The sequence below is a fragment of the Bos indicus x Bos taurus genome, chromosome 10, assembly GCF_003369695.1.
Source record: "Bos indicus x Bos taurus breed Angus x Brahman F1 hybrid chromosome 10, Bos_hybrid_MaternalHap_v2.0, whole genome shotgun sequence".
In the NCBI taxonomy this organism is placed as follows: Eukaryota; Metazoa; Chordata; class Mammalia; order Artiodactyla; family Bovidae; genus Bos; species Bos indicus x Bos taurus.
Window position 1 is genome coordinate 80,169,203 of NC_040085.1, and position 19,878 is coordinate 80,189,080.

A 19,878-nucleotide genomic window follows, 5' to 3' on the forward strand; every position below is an offset into this window, starting at 1 on the left:
AAACACTCTTCATTGTTGGAAGAGTAAATACAGAACCAGAATGCAAGAATCACAATACAATTCTAGCTTCCTTTCACAGAAATATGAATTACCTCTTCCTCAAACAACTTGTCCTTCTGACGAAGGATTTTATCATACAGGTTCCCTCCTGCAATTAAATAAGAAACAGGTTTGAATTGCTTAACAGAGATCAAAGCTACTGGGATTTTAACAGGTGGCACAGCAAGTAAAATATTCTGCATGACTGTGTGCGTGCTCAGTTATGTCTGACTCTGAGACCCCATGGACTGTATCCCGCCAGGCTCCTCTGTTCATGGGCTTCTCCAGGCAAGAATACTGGAGTAGGTTGGATTTCCTCCTCCAGGGGTCTTCCTGACCCAGGGATCAAACCCACATCTCCTGCATTGGCAGGTGGATTCTTTACCACCAAGTCACCTTGTTCTGCTTCCTTTTAAAAGATATCCCCTCTTCCTTCCAGCTCTTCACATGGGTACAAAACTTCCCATCTGTCCAGGACTATATCTGAAATATTCTCCAAAGATTCCCCTCCCTAATAGAAGAGATTCAGTATGAAAACAGGAAGCACAATATTTTTAGAAAAGATAAAAATAAAGACCATTTCTCTAGTACCCTAATTTATGCAAGTACTTTGAAAGTCTTCAAAATCGATGACTTTCTTTTCCAAAACTCCTATTGAAGGAATCTGCAATATTTCGGTAACAACTTCCACAGTCTATTAGAAGATTTGGGTTATACCTGTGAGGCGATGTTTTACAAAGATAGGTACATATCACCATCAACTTCTTTTTCTTTCCACTTCACACTGAAAAGGTTTCCCAAAATTTAGGGTAGACTCTAGATTGCTTTCAATTATTACTCCCTTTACTAACTCATTCCTTCAGAGTAAGTCTGAATTTCCTTCTCCTCTTTATTATCAGGTAACACAGACGGCAAATGATGATGGTTCGTTTTATTTCCTATCTGAAGCTATAACTTACACTGTAGTCCTAGTTAAGTTTCACAACTTCTTCACAATTTAGTAACTCAAAAGTTTCAATAAATGTACCATCCGTTCTAGTTCCTCCTAACCACAAAGGAAGTTAAGAGGCCTCTGCTACTTCAAAAATCTCTAATATAATTTCATACATTTAGGGTTGAAAACAATCACGATACACAAGAATCTAGCAAAGAAATGACAAATCTAGGAGCTTTCTCTTAAGAGATTTAAATGAAGAATATGCTTGGACCATTTTAGCATTCAGCTCAAGAACGGGCTTTGGGCGTTCTCTTAGGTAATAATGATAATAGTACAAAATCTATCAAAAATTTGCTACATATCAAGAACTACTGTAAAATAATTCCCTTTCTCATAAAATAGAAATGTTAAAGTTGCTGGGGCTTTATGTATTCATTTAATACAATAACCCTAGGAGGGATCTACAGCTTATTAGCAAACTTATTTAAGATGAGGAGGCTGAGGCACAGAGAAGTAGTCTGTGCAAGATAACAGAGATTAAAAAGTAGTGAAGCTTAGGATATGGGTTCAGGGTCTATTTTTTAACAAATAGGCTATACAGCTGTTTTTTAAAAAATAAGCAAAGGGTTCAAAGAAATCATTTTCAGTCAGCTATGGTCTTTAGACCACCTTTCAGTAGGACAGCTTTAGCTAAAATCATTATAAATAAATATCACCTACAAGATTTCACTATCAGGTGTCAAACCATGCTATGCTTCTAATGCCTGTCATTTCATAAGGGAAAAAACCTTGAAAAATGAGTGTAAAATTCAACTGAACAAATAATTTGAAGATGGAATTATCATCACAAAGCAAAATTTGAGTATACAGGGGGAAAATCCCTCTCCTCATTTTGTAGATCACTTCAAAACTCTTCAGGGCCTGAACTATTTCTCTTAAACTCCAGCAGTCCATTTAAAGTTCTTATTCTTTGTCAATATGGATCTTATTTTTCTCTCCCCCTCAAGGTAAGTATAAGTAAAGGAATGTCTTGCTGGAGGAAGTCCCACTGAATTCTATCTTACCATTACAATATTCCAGCTCAATCAGCAGGGTGGTATTGTCCATGAAGTGATTGTAGTAGGCAATAATGTTGTCATGCTGCAGCAGCGCCAGAATAACAATCTCATTCAAGGCATCACGACGTTCCTTCTCAGAGAGTCGGGTCAAATCAACTTCCTTCCACACGACCAATGAGTCATCCTATAACACAGCAACAGAGGTATCGTGCTTTCCTCGAGTCTGGCAGAGAATGAATCCACACCCAGATCTCTTGAGCCTAGAAAGAAAACTTCCTAGATGGGCAGAAACTGACTCCTTTTCCTCCTTTAAATAAAACATGAAGAGACTTAAAAAATTCTGCATACAATTGAGCATCAAAATTTACTGCAGGTCTAGGGAAAGCATTAAAATGTTATGTTGTTTCTACCTTTAATTTACATAATGTCAATTCCAGGTAAAAATATGGGATGCAGGTAGATCTCAGAGTTTCTATTGAGGGACATTATGAAAGACTGCTAATCATGCTGAGAACTGTAGTATGGTTAGACTACTGGAAAAACAAAGAACTGGAGAGTGGTTATCTATGGCTGACATTTCTTATAAAATAGACATGTTAAAATTGCCTCTAACTTTATGTAGATTTCTCTAATGATTTTCATTTATTCTTTCTAGATAAGAATAAGTCATGTCTAAGGGCTCTGACTCGATGGTCATGAGTTTGAGTGAACTCCGGGAGTTGGCGATGGACAGGGAGGCCTGGCCTGCTGCGGTTCATGGGGTCACAAAGAGTCGGACACGACTGAATGACTGAACTGAACTGAAGGGCTCTGAGTTCACTTTCCTTACTCTGTCACGTTCTGTGACTCTGTTTCTCCTGCAATTTTATGTTATCACATGTTTTCTTCTATTCATGAAGACTTACCTGCAGCTCCTAATATTCACTCCATTTTATAACACCTCTAATTTACTGATGTTGTTCCCCAGCTCAGAAGCATCCCCACCTAAATAACCCTCCCTGTCCTTTAGGATGGCTGTGCTGGGCCTTTGAAACCTGAGCAAAAGATCAATAAACCTTCTACTGTGCACTCCCTTAATTCCCTTCCACTGAAATATTTGTCCATTCTTTAACACTTATATACACATACAACTTAAATGCTATTTGTTACTAACAAGACTAACATGTCTTCCCACTGAAATATATGCTTCTTGAGGGAAAAATCTGCTTCTAATTAAACACCTGTAAACTCACAAAAGTAATAAACATTTGATGTTATGGATAATGCTATCCAATTCTGGGGAAAGCATAATCAGACTTAACTTAAAACAACCTTGGTAATCAAGTTCAACGCAATAATCATGGAAAGGCATGGACAAGCAGATGTGACCCTCCATTCCAGCCCAGGATTTTTTTCTAATTTAAGTGAGCAAGTCACTTAAATATACTACCTTAGTTTCTTCAACTATAAAAATAGGAATACCAAAGCTTATCTCATTCTCATGAGAATACTAACAATAACTCATAATACATTAATCTTGCAACCACCTCGCTCCTCATCCATCTTTCAGACTTAAAAGTACTTGGAACACACACCAGACCTGCAGACAGATCACTGATAGAATCTCATCTTCAGCAACCCCACACTGATGCTTAACTATTCTGAAACTAGAGTTTTAAGACTTTAGTGATCAAAGTTCATGATCAATTTTGAAAGTAGACTCCCCACTCTAAGGTTTTAATCAGTATACATTCTGAACTGGGGATCAGCAATCCAAAAATCTCTTCAAAGGATTTGTATGTGTGCAATAATGGATAGGCGGGAAGGTACCTCAAAGAAGTCCTTTATCCCTCCTGAAGTTAAGAACGAATGGTTTAAAATATACCAAAAAAGAAAGAAGTATTTCCCAGGCATAAACGCTGCTGGATCATCACTGATGAAGAAGCCCACACGCTACAATCTTACCAATGACCTTCAAGAAAAATCCCTGAGTGTTCGTATCTGAGCTTAAAGATTTGGCAAAGCCAGTGGAGCTGCCGCGGATGTGGGAATTTTGAAGCTGTCCCCACTTCTCCACCTCTTCCTTGGAGAGACGTACGGCATGAGAGGAAGTTTTGACAATACTCCCCATTCATATACTACTCTAACTCACAATCTCCACAGTATCCTCCTTCGATGCTCAAAATAATCTTAAAAAATATTACTTTTAAGGTACGTTGCTATTTCTAACTCCAATTTACAGACGGGAAAACTAAGGCTCAGAGAAGGTTCAATTCTTTGCTCAGTCCCCATGGTAAACAAAAACGACCGGTTAGAAAAACCAGTGCTGTTACGAACTCCTAGTACAGGAGCGGTGAGGACCCCAAGACAGACACCCCTGCGGGACCCGATCGCTGAGCGAGGAAGAGGCGGGGGAGAGCAGGGCCGCTACCTCGGTGCGGCGGTACAGCGTGGCCTCCCCGAAGGCGCCGCGGCCCAGCACACGGATGGGGATGTAGTGCAGCTCCTCCTGCTCCGCCGCGCCGCCGCTGGCTCGCGGCACCGGACCGGCGCTGGGCCCCGGGCCCGAGTCCCCGCCACCCCCGGACTCGCTCCCGAAGTCCGAATTGAGGGAGTCGCAGTGTCGCTCGTACTCGCCCAGCACCGACATGGCGGCGGCGGCGGCGGGGACGGGACCAGCCTGAGTGTCCCCGGTGGCGCTGGCGGCGCTGCGCCTCTCCCGCTTCAGACGCCGGCCCACTGCCCCGTCAGCCCCGCGGCCCCGTCAGCCCCGCCACCCCGCTAGGTTCCATGGCGGCTCCTTCCCCCTTGGCCCGGAAGCAGTTCTGGGTGCTTCCGGCCCGGCGGGGTTTCCTCTATTGCTGGTGGTTCCTTTAAGCCCCGGGGCGGGGGGACTTCTTTCCCTCCAGGCGGGCCGGGAAAACGAGGCTCTGGGCAGGGGTTGGCGGCGCCCGGTGGAGACCGAATGGGGCCAGATGGCTCCCGCAGGGGCAAGGGCGTCCTCCTCGGGTCTATAGACCCCTCCCCTGATTCCTAGCCCGGTGCCCAGACAGTTTTGAGGTCCAGAGGTCGTCCAGTCTCATCTTGGCGCCAGGGCTATCTCAAGGGCAGTGAGTGGGGGAAGCAGCCCTTCCTAGCGTGGCACAGCGCTCTGTTTTAGAGAATTGTTACAGCAAAGATATTTTTGCGTGCGCGTTAAGTCGCAGTGGTGTCCGATTGTTTGTGACCCCATGGACTGTAGCCCGCCTGGCTCCTCTGTCCATGGGATTCTCCAGGCGGGAATACTGGAGTGGGTATCTTCCCAAACCCAGGGACTGAACTGTGTCTCTTAGGTCTCCCGTTTACCTCACCTCCCTTCCCTCTCCCAGCGGAAAATTCTTGCCTCCTGTCATCTGTTAGTGGGCCCAATTATTTCTTCCAGAACTACCCTGGGTCCCTGTCTTCCACACAACTTAGAGAATATTTGAAGTCAACTCTCCTGACACTCACTCCTCTCTTTCCAGATTTCACATTCTTCCAAGTGTATTTCCAAATCTTTGACCACCTGATGATCTCATGCAACATTCTTCATGCCATAAGTGCCAGATACTGTAATCGGAGGTGGGGAATCTGCAAAGCCCTCAAGTCACTAAGAGAATTGCAATACAGTGGAAAAGCGTGTTCCATCAGTTATGTGCCTTGAGCAACTTTACATCGCTAAGGTAACTTTTTAGTCGTAAAGTTACGGGAATTATTGACCTACAGAGATAACAGCTAACATTCATTATAATGTTCCTGGCACTATGCTAAAGGTTTTCTTTCCATGTGTCATTCCATTTAATCCTCATAGTATTCCCATTCTGCAAAAGGAACTGAGATAGGGGGTTAAGTAACCTACTGTATGTTACATAGCCATTGAGGGGAGCTGGAAGTCAAAGCCCACAACAAGGCCCGGGATCTCTTTCAGAGAGCAGGATATTTGGGGGCTAAGAGAAGATCATGTAGATGGAGATCATGATATTTGTGGGACAGAAGGAGAAGACAAGGCCTCAAATATTTATTTATATAGAATTTGACATTTCCTGTGGGCAATGGAAAATACTGGACATTTTTAAGCAAAGGAGTACATGACCTGTGTCTCTGTATGTCCTGATTTGCTGGGGGGAGTCCCAATTAATACTTTTCCCCATAGCATAATTAATGAGTCTTTTTTCATGTGCCCAGCACAGATAATAAATAATAAGGGCATCTTGCATAAGACCAAAGCTATACTTTACAAAGAACTGATGACAACATGGAAGATAAAGACAAGAGGCCTAGAGACAGGCACTCAGGTGCTATCAGTGTAAGTGGGGAGGGGGGCCAGATTTAAGAAATCCATCTGAGAAACATTTAGAACTTTGTGATCAGTTGGGATATGGTTGGTGAAGCAAATCTGAGTACAGGAGACTTGCATCTAGGTTTTTAAGTAGGTGGATAGTGACAGCCAACATAGGAGGAAGAGAATGGGTAGAATGGGGTGAGGGGTGTGAGCTAACGAGCTCACGCTCCTCTGACCTCTCTCGAGTTCATCACTGTTCCTTTTAAAGTAATATCCTACACTCTGTGTAACATTCCACATTGGGTCTGAATAGGAGGGACTTTTGTCTTTCTTTCTGGATCCATTTTTTCTATTCGTGTACCAGACTTTATGATGGTCTGCTTATACTGTGCTTGTATTTAAGCAAACCTCTTTTTCACATCCAATCTGATCCAAAGTAACACAGTTCTCCTGCCAGATCACATCACTCATTTTCTTCATAATGTTTATCTTTAAAATTGATGTCTTATTTATTGTTTGCTTTGACTACCTCCATTCATTAGAACATAAGCTCCACGAGAGCCTGGATTTTGCCCTCTTGTTCACAACTATGTATCATCAGTGCCTAGAAAAGTGCTTGATATAACAAGCCTAAACTTTATTTGTTGAAAGAATATCAGGTCATTGTTATTGCATATGTACATCTCTTAAACCAAAATGCCTGACAGATAACACCCTGTTAGATTTTTTATTGGTTTCATTCCAGGGTTCTAGACTGTACATAGTTTTCAATTTTCAATTCATTCATCCAGCAAACATTAAGTACCACCTTGTGCCAGGCGCTGGGTTATAACAGAGGACAAAATAAACATGGTTCCTCTTCTCCTGGAGCTTACAGTCCATCTAAACAGATAAACAACCAGGCAATTACAACGGTGTCTAAGTGCTATTATAAGGAAAGTACAATCTTCTAGAAAGGTGTTTAGGAGGGGCATCTTTGCAAGACAAACTAGCTGGGTTAGTGAAAGCTTCCTTAACATCCACAATGTTAAGTCAGTGGTGGCTAAAGCACGCATGGAGATCATGCTGGACAGAAGCCATCCCATCTACTTCCTCCTATGAATTAGAAAGCACTTTGAGGACAGGTATTGCTTCTTTTTTATCTGGGTCTACTCCAGAGTTTACTTCAGCACATTAAACAGATGATCAATAAATTTTTGAGTTGCATGGAAAAAACAATTGCTTATAGCTAGAAGTACTGACTTGCATTCAGAGAAGCTGAATAGGTTTCAGCCAAAGCTTAAAAATTCACTTTTCTTTGTGTGGAAACTAAAAGTTTGCAGTGTGCAAATAGTATTCTATAACTTGGTTAGCCTGATATTGTGGATTATTCTGGTTATAATACATAGATAAAAGCTTAACAAATGTCCCTTTCCATCTTAGACAATACAAAACAGAAACTCAAGCTCGGCACTTCATTACATCAGATATAAATGAAACTAAATATCTGACTTTTGAATACACATAAGCCCAGAAATACTCAACATTTTGAAGGTATAACTGATTTTAAAATGCTTTTGGTAAAAACTGGTATTTCCATTTTATATCTTAACAAGTGAATAAATTGTCAAAGTACTTAGCAAAGTCTATAGCTTTGTTGTTCAATATGGTCGCCACTAGCGACCACTCGAATTATGGCTAGTCTGAATAAGACATGCTGTAAAATGCACACCAGATTCCAAAGACTATAAGGAAAAAAGAACGTTAGACATCTCAGTCATTTTTACATTTCTATATTGAATTTTATGTTGAAATTCTATTTTGGATCCATTAGACAGTATTATACACTATTTATAATAGCCAGGACATGAAAACAACCTAAATATTCATTAACAGATGAATGGATAAAGAAAATGTGGCACACAGATACCACAGTGGAATATTACAATATACAATGGAAATTCAGCCATCTAAAGAACAAAATAATGTCATCTGCAGTGACTTGGATGGACCTAGAGAATGTCATACTAAGTGAAGTAAGTCAAAGACAAATACGCTATGGCTTATATGTGGGATCTAAAAAAAGTGGTACAACCAAACCTATTTACAAAACAAATAGTCACAGATACAGAAAACAAACTTATAGTTATCAAGGGGGAAAGCAGGCGAGGGATAAATTGGGAGATTGGGATTGACATATACACACTGCTATGTATAAAATAGATAACTAAGAAGAACCTATCATATAGCATAGGGAACTCAGTACACCTAGTGACCTATTTGGGAAAAGAATCTAAAAAAGGGTGGATTTATGTAAGTGTATAACTGATTCACCTTGCTGTACAGCAAAAAACACAATACTGCAAATCAACTATACTTCAATAAAAATTATAAAATAAAAAATGCCATGTTCCTTTATACTTTTTAAATGTGGTACTAGAAAAATTTATATTATTCATGGGGCTTATGCTATAGGAGATTGTAGCAGACTGAATAGATAATAATTTGCAGAACATGCACAACCATTTAACAAATATGATACTGCTGAGACAGTTACATTTAAACTTAAATTTATTTAAATTCACACTTAAACATTTTGCTGCCTTCACTATTTATGTTCTCTAAAGTATCAGGGAGAAATGAGACATTTTCTAAAGTATTTCAAATGTTAAGAACCACTACTTTAGAGATTCACTGACATTAACTTTTTTTGAGGAATAGAGAAAGAGGCTAAATAGGAGGCTAGCTAGTCAATGTGTAAAGCGCTTCACATTGACTCTTAATAAGAAGCTTTACAGAAAATACGCAACTGCAAGTAAAAGGAAAGATGATCTTGCCTTTACCTGTTGGAGTAGCATTTTACATAGAGGTGATGGTCCAAAAAAATAAGTCCTAGAGTTTCTAAATTAGGAGGGGTATTTTAAGAATGGAAGGAAAGGAAGAAGACTCTGTAGGAATAACTTCAACAGCAGTTTCTAAAACAGAGAAGCTACAGAGAATTCCTGGCTTACAGAACCCTATTTAGTCTTTCTGAATTAAGAATATTATTTTAATATACATATTATATAGTTATACATTTACAAATTAAGTATAATGAACTTTTGCTAGCTCACATAAACTTTATCCATCTGGAGTACAAGTATTTTTTCCTCTAATTTGTCACATATAATTTGCCATAGTTTTAATACTGAGGAATATGGAGGAATTATTGCCAATCCAGACAAAGAGATACTCATGAGTAACAGAAAAATACACCTAAAATGGTTTCTGCTAGCCTTTATTTGAGAAAATTTACACAAAAATCCCAATCCAACACTTACAAGTGAATCTGTATAAATCCCACATGCCTCTTTCCATTAAACAAACAGAAAAACAGCTTATGATGGGCTTATGACAATGATATAACAAAGCATACTTAAAACTATCACTCTGATCAGTAATTTAGACTGTGTTGAACCACAGATCCCCAAATGGAGGAAAACAGATAACATCCTTGTTTTTAAAGTTGATTTGCTCTCGCACTAGTCTTTTATCAAAAGCAAATAATTTTACTTTTCAGATCAAATCAAAGTGTAATATCAATGAACATTAAACCCAAAGCACAAATGTCCAATTTGGCAGTCTTAACATAAGGAAAAGAAAGGACGTGAAAGAATTTCAGTTTCACAGTCACGTTTGGGAACAAAACATTAGCAAAATAAAATATTTTCCTCTCCTATTTTCTTCTTTGACACTTTGTCAGAAGACTGTAACCAATGGAGCAGCTTTCATTGCTTCTAAAAAGGGGAAAGGCACGAGTTGGAAACGAGGATCTTGTTTGGCCAATGGTACGAAACAGAATTTCACCTTTAAATGTCTGAAGATGGAGCTTAACTCACAGGTTGGGTTATTCTCAACCTGTTTGGATGTATCCTCTGTTGTTTAGTATAAGTAATACCACAGACTTTCTCAACATCTGTTGCTCTTATGGGGTGTCCCTGATGGCTCAGCTGGTAAAGAATCGGCCTGCAATGCAGGAGACCTGGGTTCGATCCCTGGGTTGGGAAGAACCCCTGGAGAAGGGAATGGCTACCCACTCCAGTATTCTGGCATGGAAAATTCCATACTGTATAGTCCATGGGGTTACAAACAGTCGGACACAACTGAGCGACTTGCACTGAAACTAAACACTGTTGCCCTTATGGTGAGATTTGGTCAGGTTCTCAGAAGCAGTACCTATTTTTCAACAGCAGATGGCAGTGTTACACAAACTGATGAAAGAACCACTTCCGTGCCACAAGGGAGGAATTCATTGAGTGTGTGCTCAGTTGCTGAGTCCTGTCTGACTCTTTGCGACTCCATGGACTGTCGCCCACCAGGCTCAGACTTTATCCATGGGATTTCCTAGGCAAGAACACTGGAGTGGGTTGCCATTTCCTTCTCCAAGGGATCTTCCTGACCCAGGGATGGAACCCATGTCTCCTGCATTAGTAGGTGTATTCTTTACCACTGAGCCATCTGGGAAGTCCAAGAATTCATACAGGGAGTCAAGAGAGGATGAAAAGCCTTTTGTGTTTACAGTAGCTGGAACATTAACAGAACAGGCTGAGATTTTAGCAACATAATTTGCCCCACTTCCCCCTTGGTACTTTATCCAGGTCATCACAACAGTGTTCTGTTAATTCTAATATGCTGCTGCTTAACTGCAAGCTGCACAGCCCTAAGTCCTGTAATTCTTGTCACTGCAATGGGACAAGCCCTGTAAGAGTCAGTAGACTTAAAAAAAAAGAGAGAGAGATTACAGAAAGGACAAACTCCCACCCACTTTACTGGGAGAAGTGGGGAAAATGTCAAGTGATATTATGTGTCACTAACTGTCAATGAGCATAGTCATTTGTGCCCACACTTTCTCTTATTCATATCAGTATTGGCCTTTAGGCAGGCACACGTCCCAAAGCGATTCTTGGCTTTGCTTTTACAACAAATATTTTCAAGTATTTACTCGATTCATGATCCTTCTAGGTGTGTTTACTTCATATATCTTAATCTCCTCGTGAACACATGAGAACAGAAATAAAGTCAGTGACTTACCATGTAAGAATACTTGGCAAATTTTACTTGTTTTTTCTTCTGTAGAAGTTATGCTAAAATTTAAGCAACCACAAAACTGACAAAGGACTTGTATCTAGGATATATAAGAAATTCTCAAACTCAATAGCATGAATCAACTATACTTCATTAAAAAAAAAGCCTCAGTAGTGAAAAAGAACACACAGTCTAATCATAAAATGGGCAAAAGAACAGATATTTCACTGAAGAAGATATACAGATAGCAAATAAACACATGAAAAGATGTTCAACACCATTTGCTAATAGGAAGATACAAATTAAAACCACATGCCTCTCAGAATGACTAAAAAAACTTTTTAAAAAATAATAGCAAATACTGCTGAGGATCTTGAGAAACTGGATTGGTCAGACATTGCTAGTGGGAACGTAAAATGACACAGTAACTCTGGATAAAGAAGAGGACGGTTTCTTACAAAAATAAACGTGTTTACCATACAACCCAGCAACTGCTCTTTTGGGCACTTATCCCAGAGAAATGAAATTTGTGTTCACATAAAAACCTGTACATGAATGTTCACAGCAGTTTTATTAGTAATGGCCCAAAACTGAAAACAACACTGATGTCCTTCAACAGGTGACTGGTGAAACCAGGGTACACCCACATCACGAAAGACCCCTAAGCAATAGAGAGACACAAACTACTCACATATGCAACAACCTGGATACATTTCAAGGGCATTATGCTGAGTGAAAAAAGTCAATCTCAAAAGGTTGTATATATATACCGTATGATTCCATTTATATAACATTCTTGAAATGACAAAATTAGAGAGATGGAGAACAGCTTAGTGGCTGCCAGAGGCTGGGGCTTGGGGTTACAGAAGGAGATGACTGCAGCTATAAAAGGGAACCACAATGGATCCATGTGATGAAATGGTTCTGCATCTCGTGGTGGTCACACAAATCCATACATGTGATAAAACTGCATGGAACTAAACGCACATAAATACACAAAAAGAGAAAAGTTCAAGCAGCTGAGCACAAATGTTTTAATTCTCTAAAGTGAAATTTTCTTTAAGAGCTATCTACAGTTCAAAGCTCATTTCTATGAGGTGTCACAGCCATCACCCTTTTGAGAGACATAAAATTCTGAAAAGGTATCACCAGAAGCTAACTAAACATTTCAGCTAAGGGTCAAGAGAAAGTTAAGGGTGTTGTCACACAGAAATCCAAAGAGGACAATCAGAAAGAAACAAGTTCAACATGGTCATACAAATGTTGGTAAAAGAAGAAGAATGGAAGCCCAAGCTGGTGAGCAAGTGGGAGAAGGAAAGAAAACATGGTTCAAACAGATCATACGAGGAAACCCAGTACAAATGCTGGCTTTGGCATTATCTAGGTAACCCCTGTTTTTTGTCATAGGTGACTCTAATAATAGTCTTGTTGCAAAACCAGTCCAAATCCTACCAGGTTAAAAAGAAGTCCCTCTTTGACTTCTTCGGTGAAGGTGGTAACCCACGTCCTCCCACATCAAAGAGATCAGTTCTGGCAAGAAAGCTCCAAGGTGCCTTGATGGTGCTGTTGGTAGGATGTCTTTTGCCAGGCACGTCCCAGCGATGTTCTGCTGGCTAAGATTCAAGGTGGGAGGAGACTGGGCTTTATTACTCAATCAACTTCTTGGCTTTGAAGAAGCGACGCAGGTAGAAGACCTGCCAGGTGGCCAGACCAATGAGGCAGAACATTGAAAAGATGCTGAAGTACAGGACCCGAGTGTTCGTGGACTCTAAAACAAAACAAAACAAAAAGCAGTGTAAATATAATAAAGGAGGCTCAACAGGCTAAATGGCCAGGGGAAAAGGCAATTAATTAGCTTCACTCTGCCCCTAAACCTTACAGTAGGACTTCAGATAGTTTTTTCTTTAATTTTCATCTGATCTGATATATAAATGTTAAAATTACAAAGATTATGTATAAAATACTTGAAATTCTGCTTGGCATATCAGTGTTCAATAAACATTATAGGGATCAAATATATACTATGTATAATGTTAATAAGGTAATTTCTAGTACATAAATATAGTTTCTGAAATTCATAGGATATAATCTCTACATGTAGATGAGAATTTTCTGTAATTCTCAGAAGATCACTCTTTATTCACATTCTATTAAATTGTTCATTGTCAAAAAAAAAAAAATAAAATTACAAAGATTAGTGCTATTAATTTGATACACTAAGCTGACTGATATGATCAATTGCTTATTACAGAAAAAAATGCTATTCCCTTGAAAATCAAACAGGGCTCATTTACCTGTAACAGCAACAGCACTGAAGTGAGCAATTGCCCTTTCATAAAATGCCCTTTGGTAAAACTGAGAAAGGGGTACACCAGAATTTAAAGTATGGGGACCTATCTCCTTTATGGTGCTGAGAAGTAAGAGTCACTGAGAAGTAAGAGTTGCCCTCCCCTCACCATTGGTATCGCGCATCTCCTCTTCTCGCTTCTTCATGTAGGCAAAATCATTAACAATAGACTCTGAAAGGTCTTCTAGGCGTCGTAGCTCCACCTCCAAAGGTTTGAGCTTCTCAACTTTTGCAATCTGGAAAAGAAAGGAATTATGAACCCATTCCCTAAAAAAATTGTTCTGCTCAAGAGCACCATGTAACAGAGGCGTCTTTTTAAAAGTTTCACCGATCTTAAAATCCATCATCATTCTAACACATTTTAAAATTTGGGCTTCTTCCCTTCCCTACTCTCTAGATTGTTTCCATCTCAGACTTTTTATATACTTTAATTTTGATTAAAACCTCCTTAGAAATACTAATAATATGGTAGGCTATATTTCCCAAGATTTCTGACTTTAATAAAGCATTTTACTTGCCATTTCACTTTTGTCTAAGAAATAAGCAATATTATTAGACATAAGTGTGAGCATCATAGTATTAGTCAAATGTGATTTTAAGAAGAGAACATACCAAATTCCCAATAGGGAATGCACAGGAATGAGAGAGTACAGATAACTATAGCACTAAGATAGTAACTCAAACTGCAATGCCAGTCATCAAAATAAATCCCCAAGGATATCCCTGTGTGCTAAGGAATACAGAGTGTGAGAAATAAACTTGCTTCTTTTTTCAACCCAGACCACTGTGAAACCTCTAAGAGCATCTAGTAACTGAAGGCACATATGACCAGAACAAGGATTTCATTATTCTATTTGTTTTTTCTTATCAATCTTAGATTATGATTTGCTTTAAAAACGGGGATATAGTATCAGAGCTTTCCAGATCTTAAAACTCATGTACCAGTTGCTCTTAATTTTCTACCACAGAGAATTCTTCAAAAAATATTTCTGCATCTGCTTCTTTATTCCCTATACATTCTCTACATAACTCCCTACTTTTTCTTCTCTTTTGTCCAATGAAACTTTCTTGTACTTTCTTTGTTAAATGTTGACAGCACTTAACGTGAAGTAAATGGGAACAGTTTGAGGGTGTTCTTATGTTCTATTCACTGAAGAACAAGACAAAGTTATTTAAAAAAAAAAAAAAGAAAACTAGAAACTGTTAAGGTAGGGATATAAAAATTGACTTTATATTTAAGGTACCTAAAAATATGGTGATGGGTTTGTAATGATCTACCTAAGTTCTTCCACTGGATGTACATTTTCTCATAATTATAAAGGGTTGGGTAGAGTTAATGGCACGACAGCTGCAGAACAGAGTAAAGCTAACTGGGTATGAGATTTACACAATAGTCAATACATTGAGCTAACACTCCTAGCTGAACACACAAATGTCAGGTTTTACCATTAACCTACAATACATATCTATTAATTGATCTCACATAGAGATGGAGAGCAAAGAACCCCCCCCGGAAAAGGATACAAGACACATAATTAAATAAGCTGAACCTTAGCCTGTTTAACATTTTCCCTCCTGGTATATGCTTTCCCCTCCAAAGCTTCTTGAATGCGGTAGTATAAGGCAACAGCATGATACGTCTTTATAGAGGTAAATGGTTTAAGGCTCCCTAGATAGAAACTTGGGCTTCCCTGGTAGCTCAGCTTCCCACGGTTGCTCCCTGCTGTGTGAGAGACCCGGGTTTGATCCCTGGGTCGGGAAGATCCCCTGGAGGAAGGCATGGCAGTCCACTCCAGTATTCTTGCCTGGAGAATCACCATAGACAGAGAAGCCTGGAAAGGGCTCCAGTCCATGGGGTCGCAGAGTCGGACACGACTGGACAGCTAAGCACAAGCAGAAGCAGACAGAAACGTACAAAAGGCGCTGGGAGCGAGACTGTGGCGGTGCCTTTCTCTGCCAGCTGAAACTAATACTCTTAAAATTCACTTTAAAGACACTTCTAAATCCCTATCCTGTTTTGGGGTTAAGAAACAATAGCCCAAAGGCCTAAGATCCAAAACAGGAGGACGGAATGACAATAAATTTGGTAGTGAGAACAGCCTTAGTAGATAGTCTCCTAAACCTGTTTGCAATCCTTTTCCTTTCTGGTGCCTCCTTAATTTTTTAGTTGCACAAAAAACATATTCCTCCTACTAAAAAATTTAAATTATTCAGAAGTAAAGAAAATAAAAACAAAAGGCCCATCTTCACAGCTCCTCATTCCCTACATCCACCCATTCCTCCCTAAAGATAACCTTGGTTATGAATTTAGTATAGATCTTTCAAGACTTTGATAGAAGATAACACACTATTTATGCCTTTGCGTGTATACAAATGTACAAAGGGAATATATAATTAAAAACGTATCTATAAATGTGACCATAATGTATATGTTGTTCTATGGCTTCCTTTTTTTATTTAATAAAATCTTTCTAAACACTTCAGTGCTTGTAGATTTACCCCATTCTTCTTAATTGCTGCACAGTATTCCATATGGTACACAGGCCACTGTTTAATCATTCAATTTCCTAACCCCTTTTCTGGTATAGATCCTACTCTAGACTCTATACTTCTATTCATAACATATCATCCAAGTTGAATCTCATTTCCCCAATGAAATCCCTACTCAATCCTGTCTTTAGTTCAGTAAATTATCTCCAGACTTCTGAGTGGGATGAACATCAGTACAAAGAGCTAACAAGAAAACCTCTATCAATATCCCTACTGACTGTTCTGCTACTCTAAACATCTGATTTAATGTTCACAGAGTCTTTAAGAATGTGAAATTAAACCTGTTTCATGGAGGCAGGCCATTATTATTCTAGTCTACTTTTCTCTTCCATGATTAGAAGGATGACGTGTGTTTTGCCAAGTTTGATAAAAGCAAAAGCCTATTTCACAGGTTCTCCACTAGGAGGTAGCATTCCCCTTTTAGGCTGCATTTAACCATTAAATAAATACCAGGGCTAAAAGAGACTTCATTTTACAAATGAGGAAACTGACAATTTCATAAAGTTACTCAGTCCTCTGAGTGCAAGACCAAGACCTCCAGTACCATAGTCTCATGACTCCCTATTCAGGGTCACCAAAGCATTTATTTAGCATCAAAACTGCAAAGCTCTGCTATAAAATGTAAGCAAAAACGAATCCATGACTTCCAAGCACATACATATTCAGTGTATCCAAATCCCACCTATCTTTCCAGCCTTAACCATGAAGTCTCCTTTAACCACTACTGTCCACACCGATTCCCTCTTCTCTAAAGCCCCACAACACTGAGACTGCCACACAATTAACACTCGTAACACTGTCATATCCACGTTGTTTTGCTTTTTATCCTTCCCCCCACTAGTTTGGACCTTGAACGCACAGCATCAGAATGATATATACTCTGTGTCATCCCACATGCCTGATACACGGCACATACTTGAAGCTGACCCGTTATGTCCATTCTATGCCTTCTTTAAGGAGTCAACTTCCTACAGCAGATATTAAGTGCTGCTGGTCCCCTGAAGCAAGTGCTTCTTCAATGTTAAGAGCATCAACTGTCACTCAGCATTCACTTTCACCAGGCCCACTGCCTAGGAGAAAGTTTTCTCTACCACAATATCTATCACTCTCATCTGTAGTGGGAGGTACTGTTTGAGAACGCTTTCCCTACACATCTACAATACCTCCCAAATAACTGTACAGTTACCCTTAAACTACACCCAAATCTTCCATTCCTCTAATGATGATTTGAATTCTGAAGAGTTCAGAGTTCTATGTAATTATAGCAAGGGAGGTGGTAAATCTGAAAGACTGTTTCTTGAAACACACACGTGGAACCAGCCTCTAGGGAATCACTGGATTCTTTCCCTTGGTGGAACTTTGAGAAACTCAAGAGAGAAGCTTCACGAGGAGAGCCAGATTCAGGCAAATGACTGTTATCTCCATACCCACATCCTCAACCCCTGCAAATTTTAGAAGCATAGCAATAAAAGAGGAAACCAGCCAGTCTTAACACAATCAAGACAATGAAGATAGACTTACACCCAAAGCCAAGTCTTCTTTTGCACGAGGGCATATGGATTACAGGATTCTTCAACGAAGGTCAGAAGGTCAACAACATGCCAAAATAAGTCCAGAAAAGACTGCCAATCTTAGGACTAAATGAATGAAATTTAGAAAGATCCTATTCACTCTGTCATAGCCGTGTGGCAGCTTCTAGGCAGGGCAGGAGAAGGGAGCTAAAATCTACTGAACTGATTGCCTATGTGTCAAGTAGCTTACCCATGTTATTTATTTAAGCTATGTCAAGAAAGGGCTTTTGGATCTAGTATGTAGAACCAGAGTTCCTCCTTCATGAGGGCATTCAGAGAAACAGAGCTTTTGAAAAGGCTGCAGCTGATGCTTCAAAAAGCGCAACTGCGTTTTTGGTGTATCTGTTGGTAGCAAATGGCATACTAATAGAACCTTCAGGCAAAACATGATTTTAGTTGTGCTGAAAATACTGACATCTAAGCAAGAAGGGACATACACAGCCCAGCGAGTTAGAGGATATGTCAGACAGCTCCTTCCTGGTGGGATAACTGCCTTCATTCCCACAACTGTAAGATTAGATAATAAGTCTCTGCAAACAGCTGTTCTAGCTCACAGACCACAAACTAAAAAGAAATGGCTCAATTCACATACTGATCCTATGAAAATGGGACCCTTTTAGGGGCAAAAAATAGTGGTGAGAGATCCTTAAAATCTATTGGAGGGAATTAAAAATGTTTTATTTCGGAGGAAATATGCATTCTTTCTATTTAAAGATTTCAAACTACAAAACTTATTTCTTTACAAAATGTCAACCATTCTGCCTTCAAATAATGTCACCTTACATTTGTCATTTGTAAACAAATTACATTTGTTTACATAGCAATTCACATGCGTTAACTAAACCTCCATAACAATTTGGTAGGTAGTGTGGTACTCTGTCCAGGTGTTTAGACAATGATTACTACTTAATTGTACAGGACCATGTGGGATTTCAGAATTATGAAGTACACAAAGGTGAGGGAGACAGACATTTGATGTGAAAAAACATTAGAAGAAACATACCACCTTCCTGAATCCAAACAGTGATGCTGAAGGGCCCCAATCCTCTGGAGATAAAGCCTTGCCCTCGCCCCCAGGGCCTGAAGTTAAATGCCTCAAAACCTCTATTAATGCCCAGTGCTCTCTGGTAATAAACTACACAGCAAGCGCTTCTATCATCCATGTTCCTGTCATAGGCATTGGACCAGCGACAACTAAACAGCCATTTCTGAGCAAGGTTCAAGGAGCCGGCCTAGCTTTGTCCTGAGAAAAGGTCTTTGGTCTTTGGCCTGTGTCATCATCACATGTCATCCTCCGTCTCAGTTTGATCTGCTTTTTGATTGAGGGGTGGGGGAGTGGGGAGGTAGGTCACCGAAGAAAGTAATGGGAGGAGTTTCTTGGTTAAGAAAGAGAATTTTGAGCTGTGTTGTAACCATGTGCGTAAAGAAAGGCTTAGGACGTGCCAGACTGCTGAAGCAGGAAGCAGCAAAGGAAGCACCGTGGTTTCCTTTCTGCTAGGGATTCCCCTCTTGGGTTAAGTAAAAGGTCAGGAAAGATAAAGGCCCTTTCCTAGTGTCAACAAAGTCCAAGGATGATGGAAATTCCAGGAGGTACAGGGGTATGGGGTTCTAAAATGCTATACAGTGGTGATGTCCACGTTACTGGGTATGTAAACTCAGAATAGTACTGTCCGTTTTAGAGAAGCAGCAGCTATGTCTAGTATCTAATCTGAGGGTGAGAATATAGCAGCAGTATTCAAAAACTGTAAATTCTTTTACCTATTCTTCAACCTCATAATAATACAACATTTTTCTTAGTGTTTTATATCATATAACAGTGCTTTAACTTACTAAATACAATTAGGATTCCTCTGATTCATAAAAGTTTAAAAGGATTTTTCAATTTACTCTTAAGTTCACTGAACAAAAAAGCTCTTGGCTTTATTTCTTTTAATTAAACTAGCCTGGAGACAGAAACAAGCCAACTAAAGTCTCTATCAGGAATTGCCTTCCATTCACAACTGCATCACTTGCTCTGATTTACTGACAAATAATTCAGTCTAGTTTTGTTCAAT

At 39.6% G+C, this 19,878-nt stretch overlaps 2 protein-coding genes across 2 annotated transcripts in view; both read right to left on the bottom strand.

The window, feature by feature from the left end:
* The window catches only part of NEK9 (NIMA related kinase 9), a 37,203-nt gene extending 32,366 nt beyond the window's left edge, over nucleotides 1-4,837 (bottom strand). The window contains exons 1-3 of the mRNA XM_027552461.1: nucleotides 4,445-4,837; nucleotides 2,041-2,218; nucleotides 93-148 (exon numbers count right to left, since the gene is read on the bottom strand). Of these exons, the coding sequence (XP_027408262.1) occupies nucleotides 93-148; nucleotides 2,041-2,218; nucleotides 4,445-4,663 (453 nt within the window). The 5' untranslated portion in view covers nucleotides 4,664-4,837. The remainder of the gene's footprint in view (nucleotides 1-92; nucleotides 149-2,040; nucleotides 2,219-4,444) is intronic.
* A 4,716-nt stretch (nucleotides 4,838-9,553) lies between these two features.
* TMED10 (transmembrane p24 trafficking protein 10) overlaps nucleotides 9,554-19,878 on the bottom strand; it is a 35,009-nt gene continuing 24,684 nt past the window's right edge. Inside the window, exons 4-5 of the mRNA XM_027552463.1 lie at nucleotides 13,813-13,939; nucleotides 9,554-13,124 (exon numbers count right to left, since the gene is read on the bottom strand). Coding sequence (XP_027408264.1) covers nucleotides 13,003-13,124; nucleotides 13,813-13,939 — 249 coding nt within the window. The 3' untranslated portion in view covers nucleotides 9,554-13,002. The remainder of the gene's footprint in view (nucleotides 13,125-13,812; nucleotides 13,940-19,878) is intronic.